At 48.3% G+C, this 23,335-nt stretch overlaps 3 protein-coding genes across 4 annotated transcripts in view; 2 read left to right on the forward strand and 1 right to left on the reverse strand.

The window, feature by feature from the left end:
- The window catches only part of LOC110328046 (cytochrome c oxidase subunit 5A, mitochondrial), an 11,970-nt gene extending 10,207 nt beyond the window's left edge, over positions 1–1,763 (forward strand). Inside the window, exons 4-5 of the mRNA XM_021207403.2 lie at positions 1,001–1,124; positions 1,618–1,763. Coding sequence (XP_021063062.1) covers positions 1,001–1,114 — 114 coding nt within the window. The 3' untranslated portion in view covers positions 1,115–1,124; positions 1,618–1,763. The remainder of the gene's footprint in view (positions 1–1,000; positions 1,125–1,617) is intronic.
- A 5,820-nt stretch (positions 1,764–7,583) lies between these two features.
- On the forward strand, positions 7,584–12,232 carry Fam219b (family with sequence similarity 219 member B). 2 transcript variants are annotated; one of them, XM_029543381.1, is made up of 5 exons: positions 7,584–7,851; positions 8,041–8,215; positions 8,789–8,866; positions 9,225–9,273; positions 10,619–12,232. In XM_029543381.1, the coding sequence occupies exons 1-5, from the start codon at positions 7,638–7,640 to the stop codon at positions 10,781–10,783; spliced, it is 681 nt and encodes a 226-aa protein (XP_029399241.1). In that variant the 5' UTR covers positions 7,584–7,637; the 3' UTR covers positions 10,784–12,232. The 2 variants fall into 2 exon arrangements, with proteins under 2 accessions (XP_029399241.1, XP_021063059.1); XM_021207400.2 differs by having other exon boundaries at positions 8,041–8,128.
- Positions 12,233–14,246: 2,014 nt separating this feature from the next.
- Mpi (mannose phosphate isomerase) lies at positions 14,247–22,115 on the reverse strand. The gene is made up of 8 exons (XM_021207391.2): positions 22,069–22,115; positions 21,515–21,642; positions 19,730–19,930; positions 18,194–18,335; positions 17,684–17,866; positions 15,568–15,741; positions 15,157–15,365; positions 14,247–14,900 (listed from the first exon to the last, which is right to left on the reverse strand). The coding sequence occupies exons 1-8, from the start codon at positions 22,082–22,084 to the stop codon at positions 14,682–14,684; spliced, it is 1,272 nt and encodes a 423-aa protein (XP_021063050.1). The 5' UTR covers positions 22,085–22,115; the 3' UTR covers positions 14,247–14,681.
- Positions 22,116–23,335: the final 1,220 nt, after the last annotated feature.

A 23,335-nucleotide genomic window follows, 5' to 3' on the forward strand; every position in this document is an offset into this window, starting at 1 on the left:
TTTTGGTTTTTGGTTTTTCGAGACAGGGTTTCTTTGTGTAGCCCTGGCTGTCCTGGAACTCACTTTGTAGACCAGGCTGGCCTTGAACTCAGAAATCGGCCTGCTTCTGTCTCCCAAGTGCTGGGATTAAAGGCGTGCGCCACCACACCTGGCTCAAGAGCCTGTCTTTCTTGTTTTGTTTTGTTTTTTCTTTTTTTAATGTTAGAGAGATGGCTCAATTGCTAAGAGCTGCTGGTGCTCTTAACTGGCTGATCTTCCAGAGGATCCAGGGTTCTGTTCCCAATACCCATGTGGCAGCTCACAACTGTATATAACTCTAGTCCCATGGGATCTGACAACACCCTCACACAGACTGCCAGGCAAAACACCAATGTACATAAAATTAAAAAAAATGGATAAAATAGAGGACTGGAGAGATGTCTCTGTTTATGAGCACTGTCTATTCTTCCAAAGGACCTGGGTTTAATTCTCAGCACCCACATGACAGCTCACGACTGTGACTCCAGTTCCAGGTTATCTGCATTCTCACACAGACATGCATGCAGGCAAATCACCAATGTACATAAAAATAAATGTGTGTGTGTGTGTGTATATATATAAAATACAATTTAAATAATTTTTTTTTAGGGTTGTAAGGGGAAAGTGACAATACTTTATCTGTACTAAGATAATTAAGGATTCTGTGAGTTATCAGTCCACTCAGCACTGGTAGTTGATTAATTGGAAGCAAGTTAAGAAACTTCCCTTGTGTTAATTTAATTCTTCTGGTGCCTGATGGGCATGTTTAATTGCCTTTTCAAAATTCTGTCATTACCACCTTAAGCTTCTCATCCTCGTGTCTCTACTTCTGCAGTGCTAAAATTACAGGAGTCCACACCTGGGTTGTGGTTCTAAGGCCCAACTGAAAGGCCTCCTATACAGCTGGTGGGCTTCTAGCAACTGAGATCAAACCTTAGCCCTGCAGTTTCATTTGTTAACAGGCTATTCTCATTGCCAACAGGACAAAGCAGGACCTCATAAGGAAATCTACCCCTATGTCATCCAGGAACTTAGACCAACTTTAAATGAATTGGGAATCTCCACTCCAGAGGAGCTGGGCCTTGACAAAGTGTAAACTCTCTTCGGTAAGTAGCAGTTCAAAGAGTGGTGGGCTGATAGCAGCACTGTCCTGTGTGGTTTGTATGTGTGTGTGTGTGTGTGTGTGTGCCACAGCAACTGTGTGAAATTCAGAAGACATTTTTTTCTAGTCAGTTTTCTCCTATCATGTGGTCATGTGGGTCCGGGGGGTTCATCTCAGGTTGTCTGGCTCCACAGCAAGTGTCTTTACCTGCTCTCCATCTTGATCAGCTCTGAAATTTCTATCCTGGCTGTCTGTGTCAGGATTACCTGGCTTTAAACTTTGTGATTAGGAAAAAAGGCTAAGTACCAGTGGTGTAAATGATGAGGAGGCTACAAGTCAGGCCCTAGTAAATTGACGGGGCAGTATTAAAGCAGGAAGTGCTCCAGGGTGGAGGCTGTTTCCTGGGGCTGTAGTTCCAAAGGTCATTTTAAATAAAATGTCTTCATTTTACCACTTTACTGGCTAATTTTGTGCTTTTTTTCTCTCCCTCTCTGCAGATGGGCTTCCCAAGGACTTAACTGCTATTGCTACTTGATTGAAACAGTTGCCTGGAAATGTTTTATTTGAACAAATTTTCCTTTGAGTATCAAACCATGTAATAGTAACTTGGACTTTAATAAAGGGAAATGAGTTTGAACTGAAATTAGGTCTTGTGACATTGTTTGCATTGAGAAGCAGAGGCTGAGCTGGGCATGGGACACAGCCTTAGTCCCAGCATGTGGGTGCCAGAGAGAGACAGGTAGGTCTCTTGAGTTTGAGGTCAGCCAGGGGTACATAGAGAAAGTCTTAAAGACAGTCAGTCAGCAAAGTGATGTGGAAAAAGTGCGGTGCAGCAGCCAGCTCTTCTCTGCTTGCTCTCAGCAGTTCCTTGTTAGCTTAGACATCAGAGTGTGTGTCTGCTGTGACTGGTTTGCAGACATTGTGGTTAAAGAATAGAGAAATGGGTTTACCCCTTCCTTGAAAGAACTAAGAGAACAGCCCTGTTTAACTTCAGGAACTCCATAATCCTAGACAGCTTCTCACTGCTTTCTGCTTATATGTCTGGGAGACAGCAGTACAGCTGGGTTACTTCAACAGGAAAACAGTATTAAGTTAAATGTAGATGCTGCCGAGAGTTTTAGTAAGTTTGATTTTTGTTCTTTTTAAGATGTACATCAAAGTTGTTCAACATGAACATCAGCATGTTCAACCATGAAACCTACTATGGTCTAGTTTTACTCTCACCTTTAATAAAATTTGATTCCCCTACCAGAAGACCTCTCATACCCTGGTTAAGAACTAAAATCAGGAGCCGGGCGTTGGTGGCGCGCGCCTTTGATCCCAGCACTTGGGAGGCAGAGGCAGGCGGATTTCTGGGTTTGAGGCCAGCCTGGTCTACAGAGTGAGTTCCAGGACAGCCAGGGCTATACAGAGAAACCCTGTCTCGAGAAACCCTGTCTTGAAAAACCAAAAAGTAAAAAAAAAAAAAAAAAAAACCTAGAATCGGGGAACTGGTGAGATGGCTTAGCAGTTCAGAGCACTGATTGCTTTTCTAGAGGTCCTGAGTTCAGTCAATTCCCAGCAACCACATGGTGGCTCACAACCATCTGTAATGGAATCTTTTGGTTTGTCTGAAGACGATGACAGTGTACTCATACATAAAATAAATAAGTAAGTAAAAAAAAGAATTGGCCAGGTGGTAATGGCACACACTTTTAGTCCTAGCACTTGGGAAGCAGAAGCTGGTGGACCTCTGAATTTGAGGTCAACTTGGTCTATAGAGCAATATCCAGACAGTCAGGGCTATACAGAGAAACCCTGTCAAAAAAAAAAAAAAAAAAAAAAAGAGGACGAGAAGAGGAGGCGAGGGAGAAGAAACTACTGTAAAATAAGCCCATGCTGTTACTTTTTAGTTTCCTCCAGACACTCTTCATGTTCCTCCAGATATTATTTATATGACTCATCCCAGGGACTCATGCTGATGTCCTGCCCTTAGAGGATTCTGTGTTTGTGGGAAGAAACATTAAGAAATATTAAGCCGGGCGTGGTGGCGCACGCCTTTAATCCCAGCACTTGGGAGGCAGAGGCAGGCGGATTTCTGAATTCGAGGCCAGCCTGGTCTACAAAGTGAATTCCAGGACAGCCAGAGCTATACAGAGAAACCCTGTCTCGAAAAACCAAAAAAAAAAAAAAAAAATTAAACAACTCCTCCCTAATATAGCAAATTTAAAAGTTCTGCGAACATACATTCAGGTACTATGAATATAAAAGGCATTAAAGGAAGTGCCATTTTAGTTAAAGCCTTAAGAATTAGGATAGGGTGTTGTTAATGCTAGACCCCAAAGGTTAGCAAACTGTCGTATGTTTGACCTTTTTACCACTGGAGCAGAAGAGACAGGGTTTCTCTGTGTAGCCTTGGCTGTTCTGGAACTCACTCTGTAGACCAGGCTGGCTTCGAACTCAGAAACCCACCTGCCTCTGCCTCCCAAGTGCTGGGATTAAAGGCGTGCGCCACCACACCCAGCTTGATTGTTGTTTTTCTTGAAGCTCTCCTAATCCTCATGCCTCTACTTCCCAGTACTAGACTTATAGGTGTGTGCCTCCATACCCATCCAGGCTCTTAATATAGAATCATACTTATTAAAATGGTCTGCTTCCTCATGGCCATGGATGGAGCCAAGGAGAAAACAGTTCATTTCTATCTACCAGGTGTATAATATACTGTGTATAAGGTAATGCTGTAATGGTTTTCATGCTACAGACATTGAATACCTCCTGTAGCAGACAGGCCAATGCTGACAATAGTAACAAACAGGAAGGAAAGCAGGGAGGGAGGCTGAGCCACTGGACCATAACAAGAGTGAAACTAAGGGGAAGGATTTAAAGTTTGAAGCTGCAACGGAGAGGTTTCCCAGGGAAGGTCCTTGGAGTATAAAATAGGCTGAAGGTTGACTTGCTTAGAAGAGGAGGGCATCTTTAGACTATAGAGCAGTATTCTTACCTTCCTGATGCAGGGACCCCCACCACCACCACTATGAAATTACTTTCATTGCTACTTACAACTGCAGTTTTGCTGCTGTTATGAACTGTAATATAGATAACTGGTTTTGGATGGTCTTAGGCAGCCCACATGAAAGGGTCACTTGAAACACACCCTCCCTCGGGGTGTGAGCCACGTGTTGGACACTGGTGCTGCAGACCATTCATTAACTGAGGTAGGGTAGTTTCATACATTCCCACCTACCACCAGCTCCTGACTCTCCCCCCCCCCCAACTCCACATATTTTGAATCAACTTTGAAGAATATGTGCTTTCAGGTCAGCAAGATGGCTCAGTGGGCAAGGGTGCTTGCTCTGAAGCATGATGACCTGAGTTCAATCTCCATGGCTACGCAATAGAAGGAGAGCCCAAATCTTGAAAGTTACTCTGACATTCACACCTGTGCACACAAGTTATCTAGCAAAAAAGAAAAAGGAAAAAAAATATGTGTGTGTATATGTGTGTGTGTGTATATATATATATGTACATATATATATACATATATTACAGTTCATATTTTTGCAGAGTCCAGTCCATCCTATAATCTGTGTGTCTTACAGTTCACTCATGGTGGCACTTGTGTTTAGCTCTACACTCAAACAGAGGCATGTGAGCCACTGAGTCCAAAGCCAGCCTGGTCTACATAGTTCCAGGCCAGACAGCAACAACAACAAAAAAAGCCTCTGTGCTATGTGGAATTTTAATTGTATCCCTCTCAGGATACATGATCCTGGCTTTTAGTTTTGTATTTCAAGACAGGGTTTCTCTGTGTGGCCCTGGCTCTAGACCAGGCTAGCCTCAAACTCAGATCTGCCTGCTCTGCTTCCGGAGTGGGGGAACTGAAGGTGTTTGCCACCATACCCACCATACTGTAGCTTCCCCCCACACACACACACAAGTTTTTTATTTCATTTATATAACTGTCGAGTTCAGGGGAGCAACTTACAAGATTCAGTTCTCTCCACTGAGTAAATCAAACTCAGGTTTGGTTTGACTGGCATAGTGGCAAATGCCTCTGGCTGAGACATCTTGTTCTAGCTTTTCATATCTTCCTACCAGATTAAGGCAAACAGTAGAATGTGGCAGTAAGGTAGGAAATGGGGTTTAGATTCAGACCTGTGTTAAACTCTTATCTACAAAATAGCACTTGAGACAAAATTACAACTTGTCTGTCTCCAAGGCAAGTGTTTTACTGCCAAGTACATCCTGGGTCCTCCACCCCCACCCCCACCCCTTAAATTAGGCAACTTTGTTTTCACTGTTTCCAAAGAGCAGAGTTGGAAGGTTTGTTTATAGACCACACAGGGGCAGAAACAAAAGAATGGATTGGCTGATGACTTTGTTCTCCTTAGAAGCCTAGGGCAGGGAGACAAAGGAGACAAAACTGACCAATACAGGGAACTTCTGGTATGTTTTCTATGAAAGAATGGAGGCAGCCGGGCAGTGGTGGCACACGCCTTTAGTCCCAGCACTTGGGGAGACAGAGGCAGGTGGATTTCTGAGTTCGAGGCCAGCATGGTCTACAGAGTGAATTCCAGGACAGCCAGGCTACACAGAGAAACCCTGTCTTGAAAAACCAAAAAAAAAAAAAAAAAAAAATTGAGGCATAGAAAACTTTGCTGTCACTGGTTTGGCATATTTGATTATTTCTTTCACCTTGATTTCTCAGGTCAGTTTCAGTCTGGTGACTTGGAATTTTGTGGATTAGCCAGATCTTGTGGATACTGATCTTACTTACTCCAACAAAACTGTCTCAATTATTTTTGGAAATGAACTCGGCTTCATGTGTGTTAGGCAACATTCAACAACTGAGCTGTATTCCCTAGCCGAAGAATAAACTGAGTTGTGTGTTTCTGGAAGTAAACAATTCCAACAGCTGGGAATGGTGGTGTAAACCTGCAATTCCAGTAACTGGGCAATCAAAGCAGGGGGATTGTGAGTTTAAGGCCAGTCTGAGGTACATAGCAAGATTCTGCCTAAAAATAAAAGAAGTCCAGCAGATAGTTTGGGGCGGAATTCACAAGATAGCATAGGTTTCGTCAAATCTGATTTTTTTTTTCAATAGCTCTGATCCCAAATGCTTCTCTTTATCCTATCCAGCAATTTTTGTTTGTTTGTCCCTGGGGGTTTAGGCTGTACAATATTGACCTACCCTTCGACAATATGTTAGCTGTGGAACAGTCTCACGATATTTGGCAGTTTCTACAAGGATCTGGAGCTTATTTCCAGCCAGACACAAGCACATCCCTTGGGGGCCAGAGTCAAGAGTCTTGACACAGCCTTGTATCCTGCCACACACAGACTCAAGAGTGCACTTTCGCCCTGCTTGCTGGCGTCCAGTTTATTTTTGTTACTGCAGGACCTTCGCTTTTTTGTTTTTGTTTTTTGGTTTTTTTTTTGAAAGACAAAGACTTATAGCCCAGGCTCATCATGAACTCGGCCTCCACCTCCCTAGTCCTGGGCTTACAGGTGTGCACCATCATGCCTAGCTTCCCGTTTTACCACCAAAAGATGGGGGAGGGAGAGAGGGAGGGAGGCCTTTTGCATGCCAGGCAAGGAGTTTGTCTCTGGGCTATATAACCCCAGCCCCAAGGTTGTATTTAAGTGTGGAAATACGCCTAAAGAGAGCCAGCTATGGTGTACGCCTTTAATCCCAGCACTTGGGAGGCAGAGGCAGGTGGATTTCTGAGTTTGAGGCCAGCCTGGTCTACAGAGTGAGCTCCAGGACAGCCAGGGCTATACAGAGAAACCCTGTCTCGAAAACCAAAAAAAAAAAAAAGGCTAAGCCATACTTCATTTCCTGCCCACCTTCATCATCTCACGAGCCTCAGAAGGAGAACATGTNCTTGGGAGGCAGAGGCAGGTGGATTTCTGAGTTTGAGGCCAGCCTGGTCTACAGAGTGAGCTCCAGGACAGCCAGGGCTACACAGAGAAACCCTGCCTTGAGAAAAAAGAAAACAAAAACAAACAAAAAAGGAAAAAAAAAAAAAGCCAGCTGTGGCCAGGCAAGGTCTCGGACAGGCAAAAAAATCAAAATCCGGTGACATCTGTGTAGGATGCCATGGGTAAATCCTGACCCTTCCAGGCCTGTTTTATAGAGAAGAGCCCTGTAGCCCCTTCATATGAGCCCGACCTCTCCTGTATCAGTCTTAAAGGAGCTCCGGCTGCGGTGAAAGAGGTCCGCGACGCGTACAGAGAGCACTTGGGTCGGAACAGCCCGCTAGCCTACCATATGTCATTTTACTTCGACTATAGACGGAACTGACATCCTGCACATTAGCAGGCTCAGACAGACAGAGTACCTGAAAGGCAGGACCTGGGCTGGCCAGTTCCTGACCGGTAGGGCGGAACCTTGATGCTTCTCTCCGCAGCAGGCCGCCGGAAAGCGCCAAGGGAAGCCCGCGCCTGCGCGTCGCCATCTTTCTAAAGGAGTGTACCTCTTGTCATTCGTTCTTCCCCGCGCCGGTCTGGCCACTGGCGGGGCGGGGCGGGACCGGTCATGGCGACCGGGGAGCTCCGCGGGCATGCGGTGCGGATATCCACCCAGGGATCTCAGCCTGGCGCGGCTCCCGACAGCGTGGCAGGAACTGCGGGGCTGCCCTCAGGACAGAGCGGCGGCGCGGCCCTCCGGCTCGGGGAACGCCCGCCCCCCGCCATGGAGAAGCGGGGACCCTACTTGGTGACGCGCGCACCTTCCATTCAGGCTAAGCTGAGTGAGTGCAGTGGGCTGCCTGAGGGTCTCTGCCCGAGTGGGCTGCCGTGACCTGGGATTGGTCCCTAGAGCCCCGTGATCTTGTACCCAGAGGGGAAGGGGTTTAGGTGCAGCCCTCTCCTGTCCCCGACAGCCCGGAAAGCAGCGGAATGGGGAAGACCCGGCTGACATAAGACCCTTTGACTTCCAGAGAAGCACCGGGACCATGCCAAGGCTGTTCTGCGGAGAAAGGGCATGCTGGGTGCCTTGACGAACCGCCCCGATTCTTCTGGGAAAAGGTCTCACTGGGCTTTACTTCCTCTGTATCAGCAGCGTTCAAAAAAGGCCTTATCCCTTCCTGCTTGGGAAACAGGACACTGTTTAAGGTTGAGCTAGCTAGCTTATTTGCTGGTATCTTAAGAATGGGAACTAGGAGGGATGGGGATGGGACAGTGAGAACTGGAACTACCTCTACTCTTTTAAAGACTGTGCTAGTATCACAAAATAGGCTTTGTAAAAGGGGAGTTGCATCAGTGCATAGATAGGATATTCATTAAAGGACGAGATGGCTGCTGGAGTCCCAGGAGTGAAGATGGAGAGCCCGTGCAGTATTTTTGTAGGTTTTTGTTTGTTAAAGGCAGAATGGTACACTCTTAGAGCTGAATAAGACCTCACATAGCTGTTTATAGCTGAAACTCAAATGTGAAAGGACTTGCCTGGGATTCTCAGGCTAAGGTGAAGAGATGCTGCTTTACCTGGTTCCTGAAATGGGGAGGTGGGCCTTTCCTAGGAGCTTTCAGTGCAGTAGAGTGGGCCCGAAAATCCGAGGAGCTGGCGCCAACTGCAGAGCTGTGGTAGAAGGAAAGTCTGGAATGGTCCACTCAGTTCTTTCTGCATAGGGACCAGGGCTCTGACCTTTCCTGTGAAATGCCTCTGCTTTCTTCCCTGCCCCATCTCAGGTCAGTGAAGTTTAACAAGGGCTACACTGCTCTTAGCCAAAGTCCAGATGAAAACCTGGTGTCCCTCGACTCTGACAGGTGAGTGCTTTCCTTGGATATAGTCCGGCAGTGACTTGAATAGCTCAGCAAAGTGCTTGATGCCCTTGCCTGCTGCCTATCTCCCCCAAGGCCCTTCGTGTACACTTCAGAGCTGCTCTCTTTTGACTGCTGTCCCTTCCAGGGATGGCATGGCTGGAAGAGTTCCTGGCCTATTGGACTTGCACTTTCAGTGAGAATCATCTGCGGGAGCCATTGGTACTCACTGAGACTCTGGGCTTGAGTTCCCTGGTGTGCAGTCTTTGCTTCACAAGTCCTTCAGAACCCCTTGCATGCCCTCGCCATTTGCAGCTGTGCTACAGAGATGTCCCCTGAACTGATTGTCTTCCTCTTCTCCTAGTGATGGGGAGCTGGAATCCAGATACTCCTCCGGGTATTCCTCTGCAGAGGCAAGTCCAGAGCACCTATCTGTGCAGTATCAGGCTGCAGGCAGGTCACCACCACTGCCAAAATGTTTGGTGCCTGCTGTGTGCACAGCACGGTGCTAGATTCCACCCTGCTCTCTAGTCAACCACTATGCCCGCTTCCCTAAGCAGAGACAGACAGGCATCTTAGGATGGCTGTTGAAATTCAGGAGACTATATATCCTCAGAGCTACAAGTGATCTCAAGTCCATAATCTTGGGATCCTCTTTCTAAGTTCCAGCTAAGTGTTTATAAACTGTGCTGGAATGCTTCTTTTGATTGGTCACTCACTACATCTAAGAAGCATTGCTTGCTGCCCTCTTTGGGTAGTTTCCAGGTCTTCTGTTTCTTGCAGCCTGGACCCACTGGTCATAGGCTTGCCTTCCAGTGCGGAAAGGTAACTCAAGGCTTCCCTTTTCTTCTCTGAGTCAGCATTCACCCCTCCCCCACCCATCTTCCACTGACCTTGCTTTCTTCACTTCCATCTCCGGCAATAGTCTGAGCACATCTCCTAGGCTGGTTTAGGACATCTTTCCAGAGTGACTGTCCCAGAGAGAACCAGAGGGACGGAAAATTCTCAGCCAGGCATAGTAGCATGTGCCAGTACAAGTACAAAGGAGCTGCAGTAGGGACATGGCTGCACTGGGTAGCTCTTCTTTATTCTCCTAGGAATCGTTGGTTAATCTCAGTTTTCCAAAGGAGAAAACAGCTTGCACATTGTACCCTCCTTATGTCTACGACATTAAGATTGTCAAAAACTAAGGAGATTCTGTCAAGAATCACAAGTCTTAAAATTTCCTTGCATCACTGATGTCCTGCCTCCCAGCACCATGGTGAAAGCAGGCTGGCTTTGCAGAAGGCCAGCCCTGCCAGTACAGAAGGAACCAGCAGACAAAGCTGGCCCCACCACTGTCTACTGTTCCACATATACCTCTAATACTCCAACCAAGTTTTCTGTTGTCAACCTTCCTCTCCCTTTTGAAAGTTTCCTCTCTACATAGCACTGGCTGTCCTGGAACTCACTCTGTAGACCAGGCTTGCCTTGAACTCATGCTGGGATCAAAGGCATGTGCTACCACAGAGGATGGCCCCATATTCTTCAATCTTCACATGGATATCTGGGTGACAGTAGGGAAAACTGGCACATTGATTTTTAAAGAGAAGCCTGGCTGGTTCTCAGTGAGCCTCTGGGGAGTCCCTCACTGCTGGAAAGACACTGTAATGCAGGATGTGCAGCTGCCTGGGGCTGGTAGAGCAGAGACCTGCCTTCGGGCAGCAGCAGCTCTGTATGCTTCGCATCCTGTTTTACACTTCTGTCCTCTTCCTTTAGCAGGTGAACCAGGATGTGAGCCGGCAGCTGCTGCAGGACGGGTATCACCTGGATGAGATCCCAGATGATGAGGACCTGGACCTCATTCCTCCTAAGCCTATTGCTTCTTCTGCATGTTCTTGCTGCTGGTGCTGTCTGGGGGATTCTTCCTGTACCCTCCAGTAGCCATAACCCTCCAGGATGGGCCGATGGCCCTGATGGCCCTTCAAAGTGATACTCAGTGCACTGGGTATCGCCACCAGCCTAGAACCACTGGAGGCATTGACCTCTGGGCAGGCCACTGGCCTACAGGTAGCTCTCGCCTGGTGCTTCTCACGTCAGAGGTCCCCGTCTGGGTCACAGGTGAGAGGTGGAAGTCGGCAGGTTCCCACTGGGGCAGTTTCAGGAAGCCACTTTAATAAGGGAGAGGAGAAACTTCCTGTGGTTCTTATGCTGCTGGCAAGGATTGCTAAGAAAACCATTTACAGACATTCTTACTTGTCCTGAGGAGGGAGAAGAATGAACGAACTCCTCCACTCAGGCTGTGCTGGGGGTGTGGTGAGAGGCAGAGAGCAGCACTTTATGGCTTGCAGGAGGAATCTCAAAGGGTACAACTGGGACCAAGTCAAGGTAGCGCCAAATGGGTTGTTCCTTAGGTTACAGCAAGCTTAATGATGGAGTGGGACTGGAGTGGGACTGTGGCTTTCAGAACCTCTGAACTTGGGACATTCTGCTGGTCCTGCTGTCTGGATGGGCTTAGTAATTCTGTCGGCCCTTCCCTTGTTAGACAAGAACTGCTCTGTCGTCTATGTTTATCTGTAGTTCTCTGGCCTTGGAGAGTTTTTCTGACTTTTTTTTTTGGAGGTAAAAATTGGATTGGCAGAAACCTGCAGTCTTTGTGATTACCAGCAGAGGGAGCTGCTGGGAAGTTAGTGCCTTCCTATGTTTAGCTCTGTAAGCTTTTGAGAAGTATTGATGGATGAGAGCCGATGTCCTGGTGTATCTGTGACACTCTGGCCTACATGGAAATGTTTAGACAGGATGGGAAGGGGAGACTTAAGCCAGCTCCTGGACCCCACTTGAGTTTGCGAATCTGCAGTGCAAGGGGGCCTTCCCTCTAACAAGGCACATTCCTCTCCCCAGCATAGGGCTCACAGGCTGGTAGAGCACTTGCCTAGCCTGTGCAAGGCTAGGGCTGATGGTGCACAGAACAGAACAAGCCTGTGGGAGAACACAGCTCAGTCCCAAGCCTGAACACAACAAATGCAGGAATGATATCTCCTGCTATACTAAGCCTCTTCCTGGAATTTAGTTTTCCCAGTCCCGCTCCCCCACCCCACCCCCACCCCATCCTCTTCTTTGTTTTATCTTACCCAGGTGTGTGGTGAGGTTTGGGGTAGATATGGTTCTACGCATAAGGGGTGCAATAGTCAGAGTTAGGGGTTGGGCACCACATGTTACTGTCCTGTCCAGTGATTACTGGAGGCTTAGGAGAAATGATATGCCTGCTATGTCCTTTCATAAGTAGTAGCAAAAAGGGTAAGATCAAAAGATAAGGCTTTCCAGGCCGGGCTTGGTGGCGCATGCCTTTAATCCCAGCACTCGGGAGGCAGAGACAGGCGGATTTCTGAGTTCGAGGCTAGCCTGGTCTACAAAGTGAGTTCCAGGACAGCCAGGGCTATACAGAGAAACCCTGTCTCGAAAAACCACAAAAAGCAAAAACAAAAAGATAAGGCTTTCCCTATTACTTGGCCACAAACCTGTCCTCATGATTGCAGCCAGTGCCTAGCTGGGGGTGGTGGTGGTGGTGGGGTGTTGTTGCTCTCAGACTGTGGAAGGTTGAGGAGTATACTATGTCTAGGGGCTTTTTACTCTTTCTGGCAGCATCACAGAAGGAAAGATGGGACAGAAGCCAGAGGCACATCTACTTGGTTCTTGGGTTGGGTCATAGATGCTGCCTGTGCTCTGCAGTGGGAGTCTGCAACTCTGTGCAAGGATCTCATATTCTGAGCACTTTATGTACGGCCTGCAGGGAAGGAATGCAGACCATATCCAGGCTTCTAGGACTCTGCAGAGGTGGAGTCCTCGTGTGCAAGGGGAATAGAGATAGTACAGAGTAGAGAAAGACTTGGTGGTAGGGCTCAGTGAGGCCACAAGTGCTTGTGTAACTTAAATGTGGAGTTCTATTTCTATTTGGTTAAAACAGAGAAGCCTGGACATTTGGCAGCTTCTGGGGGTGGGCAGTACCCCGAAAAACCACACTCTCTGGGGTAGTTGTTGCTGTAGTTAACATTGAAGTACTTGGCTAGAACTGTCCCTGGAAGGAAAGTTCTTGAGCTGGGTGGCTTTGTGTGGAAAAGCATTACTTGTGGAAAAAGCTCAGTAGTGTCCAGCTTGGAGGGGTAGAAGTGGGCAGCTCTTAGGGGCCGGACAAAAATAACACCAATAAAGGCACAGAGGTGCCCACATCCTAACTGCCTTAATTCTGAGGGCTGGGTGTTCTGTGGGAGGCCGTCCCTGGGAAGGAGGGCACCTGAGCCTCCTCAGGAGTGCCTCCCCTGCGTTTACACTGCTCCTCAGACATCTTTCTCAGCTTGCACTTTCATAGTCTGTTATAATAAATGCAATCCTGGTAGTGAGCTGTATTGTGTTGCAATGGGTTTTTTTGGTTTGAAACAGTTTTTCTGTGTAACCCTAGCTATCCTGGAACCCACTCAAACTTAGACCAGGCTGACCTCAAACTTAAGAGATCCACCTACCTCTGCCTCCCAAGTGCTGGGATTAAAAGTGTGCACCACTGCCACCCAGCTTTGGTTTTTATCTTATGTGTGTGGTGGTACACTTAAATGTGTGGGTACTACATGTATGCAGGTGCAAGAGTCCACAGAAGTCAGAAGAGGCGTCAAATCCCTTAGAACTGGAGTTACAATTGTGAGCCACCACATGGGAGCTGGGAATGAAACCTGGGTTCTCTGCAAAGGCAGCAAGTACTTTTTAACTGCTGAGTCGTCTCTCCAGCCCCCATAACACTAGCCTGAGCTGTATGATAACTTCTATAATACATAAAGGGGCTAGGAGGATGGCTCAATTGTTAAAGTGCTTACCATGCAAGTATGAGGACCCAAGTTTGAATCCCTAAGCCCTCACCCCAAGCACCCAAATAAGAAGCCAGAAGTAGTGTCACACACCTGTAATCCCATTTCTGAGAAGGTCAAGACGAAGGACCACTGAGACCTGCTAGTTAGTCAGTCTAGCTGAACTGGTGAATTCCAGGCCAGTGAGAGACCCTGTCTCAAAAAAACCGGTAGATGGTTCATGAGGAGTAACAGGTGCATGTATGCACATCCATAACCATGTGCAAACACCAGGAGCCATTAGGAAGCAGAAGCAGAGCTCCAAAGCCAACCTTTGGAACATGAAGATAGTCTCAGAAAAAGTCAACTACAGGAGCAGAAGGCCTGCCTGCAAGCTGTTCAGCTGAGGCTGGAGCTGGCTTCCTCTCCTACCCCTTCCTGTAAAAGCGTCCTGGAATCCAGCCTGCCCACCCCCATGAAGCCGTATGAAGAATTAAAACCAAAACTGGACATCATCAGAGAGCTCTTTCCTCCCACATCAGGGACAGGCATACCAAAGGCTGACTGCTCTTTACTCTGTATCCTCAACACAAGTGATCTTTAATTCCTTTGCCGGAGCTAGAGGGAATGAGCCTCATTAGTCCACCTGCCTACCCCTTCCCTTCCCTTCTCTGTATCTGAGAGCATGCTGAGCTAATGCTGGGTGATGCGTGCTTTGTTAGCCTAACACCTCAGCTAGGGCAGAATGGTTGCCTCTTTGGTGGATACACCTGGCTCAGAGGTAACAGTGTTGAGAGGGTACAGCGGAGTGGCAGGCTTCAGGCTTCATACAGAAACTTTGTCCTGAAGATGGTCCAGCCTGGGCATGCTCCTGGAGTTACTAATGCCAAACTTACTACTTCTAATCCAGTATACATTCAAAGAGTGCACAACAGGGACAGGGATTGGGCTAGACCTGAAATGTGGAGCTGGCCAGGATACAGTGGTAGGCAGAGACTAAGAACTAGTCTCTACAGCAGACAGCAGGCCCGGAAAATCAGCAGATCCTTGGGCACAGTAAGCTTCAGTAAGACACTCTCATTGGCTGCAATGAAGAGCACTCCACCACGAAACAGAGGGATTTCTGCATGGGCTGTGCGTACGATAGCTGTCACTGTCCCTTGGACCAGCAGAAGGATGCTGGCAGAGTCTAGTGTCAAGACTTTGTATTCAGTGACAGAGCCAGGGACCTGTCAGAAAGAAGTGATAGAAAAGTATAATTTGCACTCTGCTCCTGGGTTCTAGACCACCTCGGGGGCTTTGCTGCCTCCTTTCCCATGATTCAGGCTCTTGGCACTGTGAAGGCCCACATCTGGTCCCTGGCAGAGAGACAGATGGGCTCTGTGGCTGCCCCAACTAAGTGGGCTTGACAGGAAATCCAGCCCCAGGTCTACCCATGTTAAGTGTCATATGCTACCCAGACACCTTCCTGGTCCACCTACTTACCTCCATCTTCATAACAGTGAAGTCTGGCACAGGGGGATCATAGATAGAGAGATAGGGGTCATCTTGACTCTGTGCTGGGGCAAACAGCCTGTTGCTGCTGGGGCTAGGTGTGTAGTTGAGCATTTCACACAGGGTTGACACATCAATGAATTTGGGCGTCAGGCCAGCACGCACTGTATTATCCGAACACGCCATGCATTCCACACAGTCTAGAGACAGAGAAATGTCATGTAATAAGATGGTGAAGTACGCTAATGGCAGATTGTGAGCAGTATCTACCGCCCAGCTGGCAGCTACTACCATCCATACTGGCTCAGTCACCCCAAGGTCACCAAACCTCTCTTTCAGCCACATGAACAAACAAGGTCCAAGGGGGGTGGCCCTTGGGGCTTACTACTGAAATGGGCTCACCTCCCTTCAGGTAGGCATGGGGCACGTTGGCATCCAGAAACATGGCTTCCCCAGGCTTCAAGGTAAGCAGGTTCAGGAAGTAGATGGCGAAACATCCGATATCACCCGGGTGCTGTTGGTGCAGCTGCAGCAAGAGCTTCCCATAAATGTCTTCCATGTTGTTTCCGTCAAATACTGAGGGTCACAGAGCATCCCAAGGCCACTAAGACACACATGGTATCCACAGCTTTACCCTGACAGGGGAGCCTTGGTGAACAGTCCCTGCCTATACAAATGCAGCTGTTAGGATGGGCCTCTCCTAAACATCCCTCATCTTTGTACAAAAATATCATCTCTCACCTCAACCACGTGCAGGTCTGGCCTGGCTACAACAGCTGGGCATTGTGGTACCCAGCTATAATCCTAGCACCAGGGCAGAAGGCTCACCGTGAGAGAAGGGTAGACAGACTGGACTGCAGAGTATGACTCAAATGATATAGGCTAGGGACGTACCTTAGTTGGTAGAGTGCTTGCCCAAAAATGCATGAAACCCTAGGTTTGATCCTCTGCCCCACAAAAAACCAGGGATGGTGGCACATGCCTGTAATCCTAGCACCCAGAAGATGGAGGGAGGAGTTTCAGAACAGTAAGGCCATTCTCGGCTACATAACACATTTGAGGCCAGCCTTGGGTACAAGAAACTTCGTCTCAAAGGGAGGTATGGGGGAAAATTATATGAAAAATATTTAAAACACATATACCACTAGCATCTCCACTTTAGATTTCGACAAAAAACATTGTCTCCAGACAACTGCCCAGAAACAGTCTCCCGATTGGGGGCCACTTACTGCTCTTGAGCTCAAAATCTATTACAGACAGGGAGGTAACCCAAAAGCTCCATGGAGATTGTCAAATTCCCTATTAACCAAGGACTTCCCCTTTGTTAGCACGTTAGCTCCCTTCCATGTCTCAGGAAGTCCGTCCATCTTAGCAAACTGGGATGGTTGCCTACCCCAGAAAGCACAGGGCACAATGTGCTATGGGCCAAAATGTACCCTGGAAACTGACCCAGTGAAGTGGCGCTCAGCCCGGGCCAGAGGGATGAGGGAGGCGTCTTGGGAGGGCAGGGGCAGGGGCAGCAGCAGGAGCAGGGTGAGCTGAGTTTCCCGGAACATGCAGATAAGAGAGGAGTGTATTCAGAATGTGTAGGACCCACAATAAAGAAAGCAGTGTTCCAAGTGGGAGGGTGGTTTCGGTCTTCATATTCATACTTGCTCAGTGGCTGCTCAGCTAAACACTAGGAGGAACATGAAGTCTCTGGTGTGGAGAACCCCAGTTTGTAAGGAGTCCCTGCATACCTGGATGTCAGAACAGAGCGCAGGTCAACGTTCTCTAAGAGTATGCAAGCAGGTAAGATACTTGCGACCCAGAACAAAGGGGCATGCTCAGGTAAGAGAAAGTGGCTGTGACACCAAAGTCACACAGCTGACTTAGGGAAAGACTGAACCGAAAGAGGGTTCTGGGGCTGCCTGGAGAAGGAGCTGGCCTGTCGGGCAAGGAGCTAAGGCTACATGGAGGAGCTGCCACGTAAGCTCCTGGCTGGGACTCTACCAGCCTCGTTTCTCACTGGGTGCGGTGACTCTGCAGGACAACAGAGACATGACCACACCCGCCTTGGTCATTTCCTGAACTCTGTTAGCACAAGGTCAGACATCTAGGAGGGTTTTAAGGAAGAGGCTGGTGGTCCAGAGCACAAGGCTTGAGTCCTCTAGAGAAGGGTGGGTTCCTTGCTCTCCAGCCCCCTAAATGCAAGTCTGCCCCACGGGAAGCAGCTAGAGAGTTGGGAAGAATCTGGGAACGCCTGGGGAGAGGACCCTGATAGAATCCTCTAGGCCAGTCTGCTTCCAACCATCTCAAGAAAACCCGTCTGGAAGAAGCACTCACCCTGGGGCCTCAACTCCACCAAGACTGGGAAAGAAATGGTAGCAGCCGATTGTAGGACCAGCTAAGTTTGGCCCCTTTTAGTGTCCCGCTTGGTGAAAAAGGCCAGCAATTCTGTCTCCATGGCCTCATCTGTGCCTGGTGTTGGGAGCCCGGGCTTGGGCACCGTACCCACCCAGGTCCCTGACACACCCACCTTGCTGGGAGATCCGTTTCACCAACAGGTTAAGCTGCTCCACCACCACCTTCTTCTCACTCTTCATCAGGTGGGAAAAGCAGTTCCTTACAGCGGAAGCCATGGCCTCAGGATTCCCACCCATGCTCTGCTTCAGCTGTGCTGTGGCATCATCTCCAATCAGCAACTGGAACTCGGGCACCTCTGCAGGGTGGCCAGGGCAAGGAGATGTCAAGAGTGGGGAGACAGGACATGAAGAAGTGAGGCCCTCCCACCTCATCCCTAACCAAAGACCCAGCAGCACTACACAAACCTTGCTGTGTAGACATGGCTCACCGTCAGCCCTCAGCAACTACACCTGAGTCTGGTCTCACTCTCTGGCCCACTGGCCCCTAAGACTGCCTCATGAGGCCAAGATCCCTTTAGTCCCTATGATATTGAGCCCCACTGTCTCTATTTCCCTTCTGGTTCAGGCTCCTCCTATGTTCCAGGCCCAGTACATGTACCCTCAGCATTCCCACCCAACCTTACTTTTCAGAAAGGTCACAATCTCCTCCACTGGCCGGAAACCACACAAGCCCTGGAAGGAGGTAAGGGCAATGGCCATTTCTGGCTTGTGGTTGGCATCAGGGTAGTGCTCTGGAGCCTGGAGATGCAGCTTCTCTGCTAGCTCCTGTGGATGGGCAGTAGAGGACAACAATTGGGGTACAGCTACCATCATCAGGAGTACCAGCCTCTGCTGCCCACCACTCCATTTACCATAAAACTGTGGCTTCTTAGAACCTCTGGCAAAGATCGCAGTCAAGGCATCATGCAGAAACTTGGGGCTCAGCCTACCCAGGGCAGAAAGATGGGCCAGGGGAGAGCTGGGACAGACTTAAGAGGCCTGGCCTGGGGCTCCGGAACCCTAAACAGCAGGCACATAAGCTGTGTGATGTGGGTAAATGATTTGGGGGGAGGTAGAGTTAGAAATATCTGGAGTCTCAGGTCATCCTTAGCTACATAATGCATTTGTGGCCAGCTTGGGCTTTGTAAGATCTTTAAAAATCCCCAAATTAGAGGTTGGAGAAATGGCTCAGCGGTTAAGAGCACTTGCGGCTCTGGCAGAGAGCTCAGGTTCTTTTCCCAGCATCCACATGGTGGCTCACAACCATCTGTATCTCCAGTTCTAAGGGATCTGATGGCCTCTTCTTTCTTCCAAAGGCACCAAGCATGCATGTGATGTACATACATACATGGAGGCAAACATTCAAACACATAAAATAAAATAATCTTTTTAAAAAGGTCCTGAAGCTATAGCTCAGTGGTTAAGAGCACCGGTTGCACCGGGCAGTGGTGGCACACGCCTTTAATCCCAGTACTTGGGAGGCAGAGACAGGCGGATTTCTGAGTTTGAGGCCAACCTGGTCTACAGAGTGAGTTCCAGGACAGCCAAGGCTATTCAGAGAAACCCTGTCTCGAAAAAAAAAAAAAAAAAAAGAGCACCAGTTGCTCTTGCAGAGGACCTGGGTTCAGTTCCTTGCACCCACACGGCAGCTCGTGACTGTATCTCCAATCTGTGGGAGCACAAAGCCCTCTTCTGGCCTCCCCACACACTCTACTCCTGGAGTGCACAGGCCTACACATGCAGGCAAAATCCTAATACACATAAAATAAAAATACGTATTTTAGAAAGAGGAGTTTAGATAGACTGCGTAAAGCCAGGCTGTGAGAAGCTTCCACGGTGGGGTGCAGCCGAGGCAGCTGGGGTGTCTGCCCTGTCCTAGAATTCCGGAACTGAAGAGAGCCAGGCGGGGCTAAGGCAGATAAGAATAGACCTAGGCTGCGGGAGGGGAAGCCAAGGACAAACTTAGAGACTCTGTCTTGGCATAGGCCAGTCAGTTGTCCACTTGTACTTAGCTTCTGTATGTGTTACCAGCATCTGCACCCCAGCAGCCAAGCTGGGTTAGTAAGACTGGATTTTAGCTGGAGCCTAGTATGGGTGAAGGAAAGCAGCACTAATATATGTGGGGAGGTCCCCCCAAAAGCCCTTCCCTACCCTGACCTCTGCCCCCTCCGATCCCGTACCTTGTTAGGGTGTGCCTGGATAGACAGGGCCGTGTCCACTGACAGTACTTTGAAGAGGAAGGGCAGCTTCCCGTTAAAGGTGTTTTTGACCTTTGGGCCTAAGCAGTCCTGGTTTTCAGCAATCCACTGGCCTAAGGTCTTCTGGGAAATACGGTTGTCAAGGATCTTGGAATCTCCCCGGGGGTGTGTCCCCATCCACAGCTGGAAGAACAGGAAAGTTGAGAAAAAAGGAAGCAGCTCACAGCCCTGGATATATGAGGCATGTATCAGTATTAGCTTATGAGGTGCTCTTGGGGATCCAACCCAGGGCCTCACGTACAGAAAGAAGGTAGTCTACCAGCATCTATCCAGACACTCAGACGGATCCGAAAGCATGAGTCTCAACAACAGATCTGTGAGGGGCTAGTACTCGGTACTCGTTTATTTTAGTCTCAAAAGACATAACTTTCCTGTTTTGATTGTTCTCTTCCCATAAGAAGGAATAAATTTGTGATTAATAAAAATAAAACATTACTGGAGAAATGGCTCATTGGTTAAGAGATCTTACTGCTCTTCTAAAGCACTTGGTAGTGTCAGTTTCTGTCACCCACATCAAGAGGTTCACAACCGGGAGCTGAAGAGATGGCTCAGCAGTTAAGAGCACTGACTGCTCTTCCGGAGGTCCTGAGTTCAAATCCCAGGAACCACATGGTGGCTCACAACCACCTGTAATGAGATCGGATGCCCTCTTCTGGTGTGTCTGAAGACAGTAACAGTGTACTCATATATAGTATACATATAAAGTATACATATAAAGTAAATAAATAAAGCTTAAAAAAAAAAAAAGAGGTTCACAACCTTCTACAACTCCAGCTCCAAGAGATCCAATGTTTCTGACCTCCACAAGCACCTGCACTCACACGCATATAACCACATACACCTATACACAATATAAAATAATTAAAAATAAATTTTAAAGAAAAAAAACTAATGAAAGTCAAACACGTGTTTATGGCTAGGACTGATGTTACATGTCTTTAGTCCTAGTACTTAGAACACAGAGGCCGAGAGATTGAACATTCAAGGTCATTCTCAATTGTACAGCAGGTTTGAAGCCAGCCTGGGCACTCTGAGACAAATTCTCAAAAAATCAAAACCAAGCCAGGCGTGGTGGGGCACGCCTTTAATCCCAGCACTTTGGAGGCAGAGGCAGGCAGATTTCTGAGTTCGAGGCCAGCCTGGTCTATCTACAGAGTGAGTTCCAGGACAACAAGGACTAAAAAAAAATAAAAATAAAAACAAATGAAGATTCAGTAAGTACTAGAGCTACTAGGATTCAAGAAATGACACATGTTTAAGCTATGTGTGGTGGTGCATACCTTTGATCCCAGTACTCAGGAAGCAGAGGCAGCCAGATCTCTTGAGTTAAAGGCCAGTCTAGTCTACAGAGAAAGTTTCGAGACAGAGAAACACATAGAGAAACCCGCCCCTGTGTGTGTGTGTGTGTGTGTGTGTGTGTGTGTGTGTGTGTGTTGTGTGGCGGCCTGTCCCAGATATTTTATCCTCCCTTATATGAGACAGGATCTTGGGTAGAGCGATCAGACAGATTCTCCTCCTTCAACCTCCCTAGTTGTATGATTGCAGTGCTCTGATTATAGCTTTCTTTGTGCATGTATTTGCACTGATCCCAGAACCAAGAACACATCTACAGGCTACAGAGATTCCTCCCAACTGATCCATATGGCTTGTGTCAGATCCTTTGGTCTCACTTATGGTAAAGTGGACTGATGTGCAGTCAGGGCTTACCTCTGCATATGGCTTGTCCTCTGAGATCTGGGCCACTGGATCACTGCTAGCCAGCAGGCTTGCCACTTCACTTTTGGAGCCCACCTTCCCCCAGGCATACTGCTGCACCACACAGGAAAGTGGGAACACTGGGGACACAGACAGAAGGTTAGCTTCCATTCCACTCTTCGGACCTGGCCTTAGTGCTGGGGAACCAGGAATGGGGGAGGGATATCTAAGGACAGAGCCATACAAGAGTCTATGACTTGTGGAAGGACACTCCTCTCTTTCACAATCGTCGATGTTCCTATCTGTGAGATTGGCAGATTCGGATCTTCTCTGCCACGGAGATGAACTGAGTTAGGGTGATGGGGAAGGAAAAGGAACTAACTACTCATCTCTATACAATCTGTCAGTCCCGAACGAGTGATACAACCCCCGGTTGTACTACCCACCCCAGATCCTATCCTTGTGCTCAGCGTCCACAGGAATGGTCACGATCTGCTAGGTCTTGCCAGTATAGGTCCCCAGGACGCGACCACCACCAAGATAGCTAACACAGGTCAACGGCTCACCTCGAGGACTCGCCATCCCAGTTGCCTGAAACCCGGCTTCAGGAACGTAAGTTCTTCCCAGCAGCCTCCGCTTTTTCTGCGCGCGGAGCTTCACGGGAAATGTAGTTTACAGAGCCCACCGCCTCCTACCTGAGCAGTCAGGGGGTTCTGTTGCCTAAAAGCATTAACCCTAACTCTTGGTTTCAACACTCCTGCCTCCGCCTTATTTTATCCGTATGTAAGTACTGAGAACTCGCTAAGTATCACAAATTGTTCCAAGCATACATCAGAAAAGCACTACTTTTTCGGGGTCTCTAGTCTAGAAAAGGGAAGTAATTCAATAAATCTTATTAGTGTGTTAAAAGGCAATAAATAGCGAAGCATAGTGGCACACTCCTATAATTCCTGTAGTTAGGGAGCCAAAGCAGAAAGCTTGTCTTGAGTTTGAGACCAGCCCTGTTAAAACGGTCAGCGGGGTAATAAGGAGAGATTTGAGGAAGAGTGAAGAGTCTTCCTGTCAGAAGAAAGAGCTAGCTAGAATCTCTAGGGCTGGAACTCGAGAATGTGCCTATACTGTACACAATTAAATAACAAAGAGGTCAACACTATCCGGACAAAGGGATACACAAAGGCAGGCAGGCAGGCAGGCAGGCAGGCAGGCAGGCACACACGCACACACGCATGCGTGCACGTACAGCGAAGGAAAGGGAGTCGGTCAACAAAACAGGCGATGTATAGGGTCATGTGTTGTCATGAGGATTTCAGGGTTTCCCCTGAGTGCGAGTGGTTAGAAGTTTATTGGTGTGATGTAACTATGATGGTGGTGGCATATGTCACTTGTACCCCCTTCCACCCCCTATGAACTTCTGTTTCTTGCTCTGTAGAATGAGGATAGTAATATAGATCTACCAGATTTATTGTAGGATCTATGAGGACTGTAAAGTAGTCAGTGCTGTGTCCCTCTGATCCATCCTAGGTGATTCCAGAACCCAGCACTCCTCCACTCTGAGCTGCTCACAAGCTATGCATAGGACGGAGAGGAGGGGTCACCAGGACCCCTGCACAGGGAAGGCAGGGGATGGACTTCTGTTGTGGAGTAATCTTGTTACATCCTCTGTAGAAAATCTCTGCCCTCCGGACCTCCACAACAGCCTACAAGGAGAGAACCCAGCTGGCGACCCAGACTCCCAGCTGCCAAAGCTCCTGGGAACAGGGGGGGGGGGGGAATATTAGACGCTGGAGATAGAGAGACAGTTTTGCAATAACACTGCTCTTACAAAGAACCCAG

This window comes from Mus pahari, chromosome 10 (assembly GCF_900095145.1).
Source record: "Mus pahari chromosome 10, PAHARI_EIJ_v1.1, whole genome shotgun sequence".
Lineage (NCBI taxonomy): Eukaryota > Metazoa > Chordata > Mammalia > Rodentia > Muridae > Mus > Mus pahari.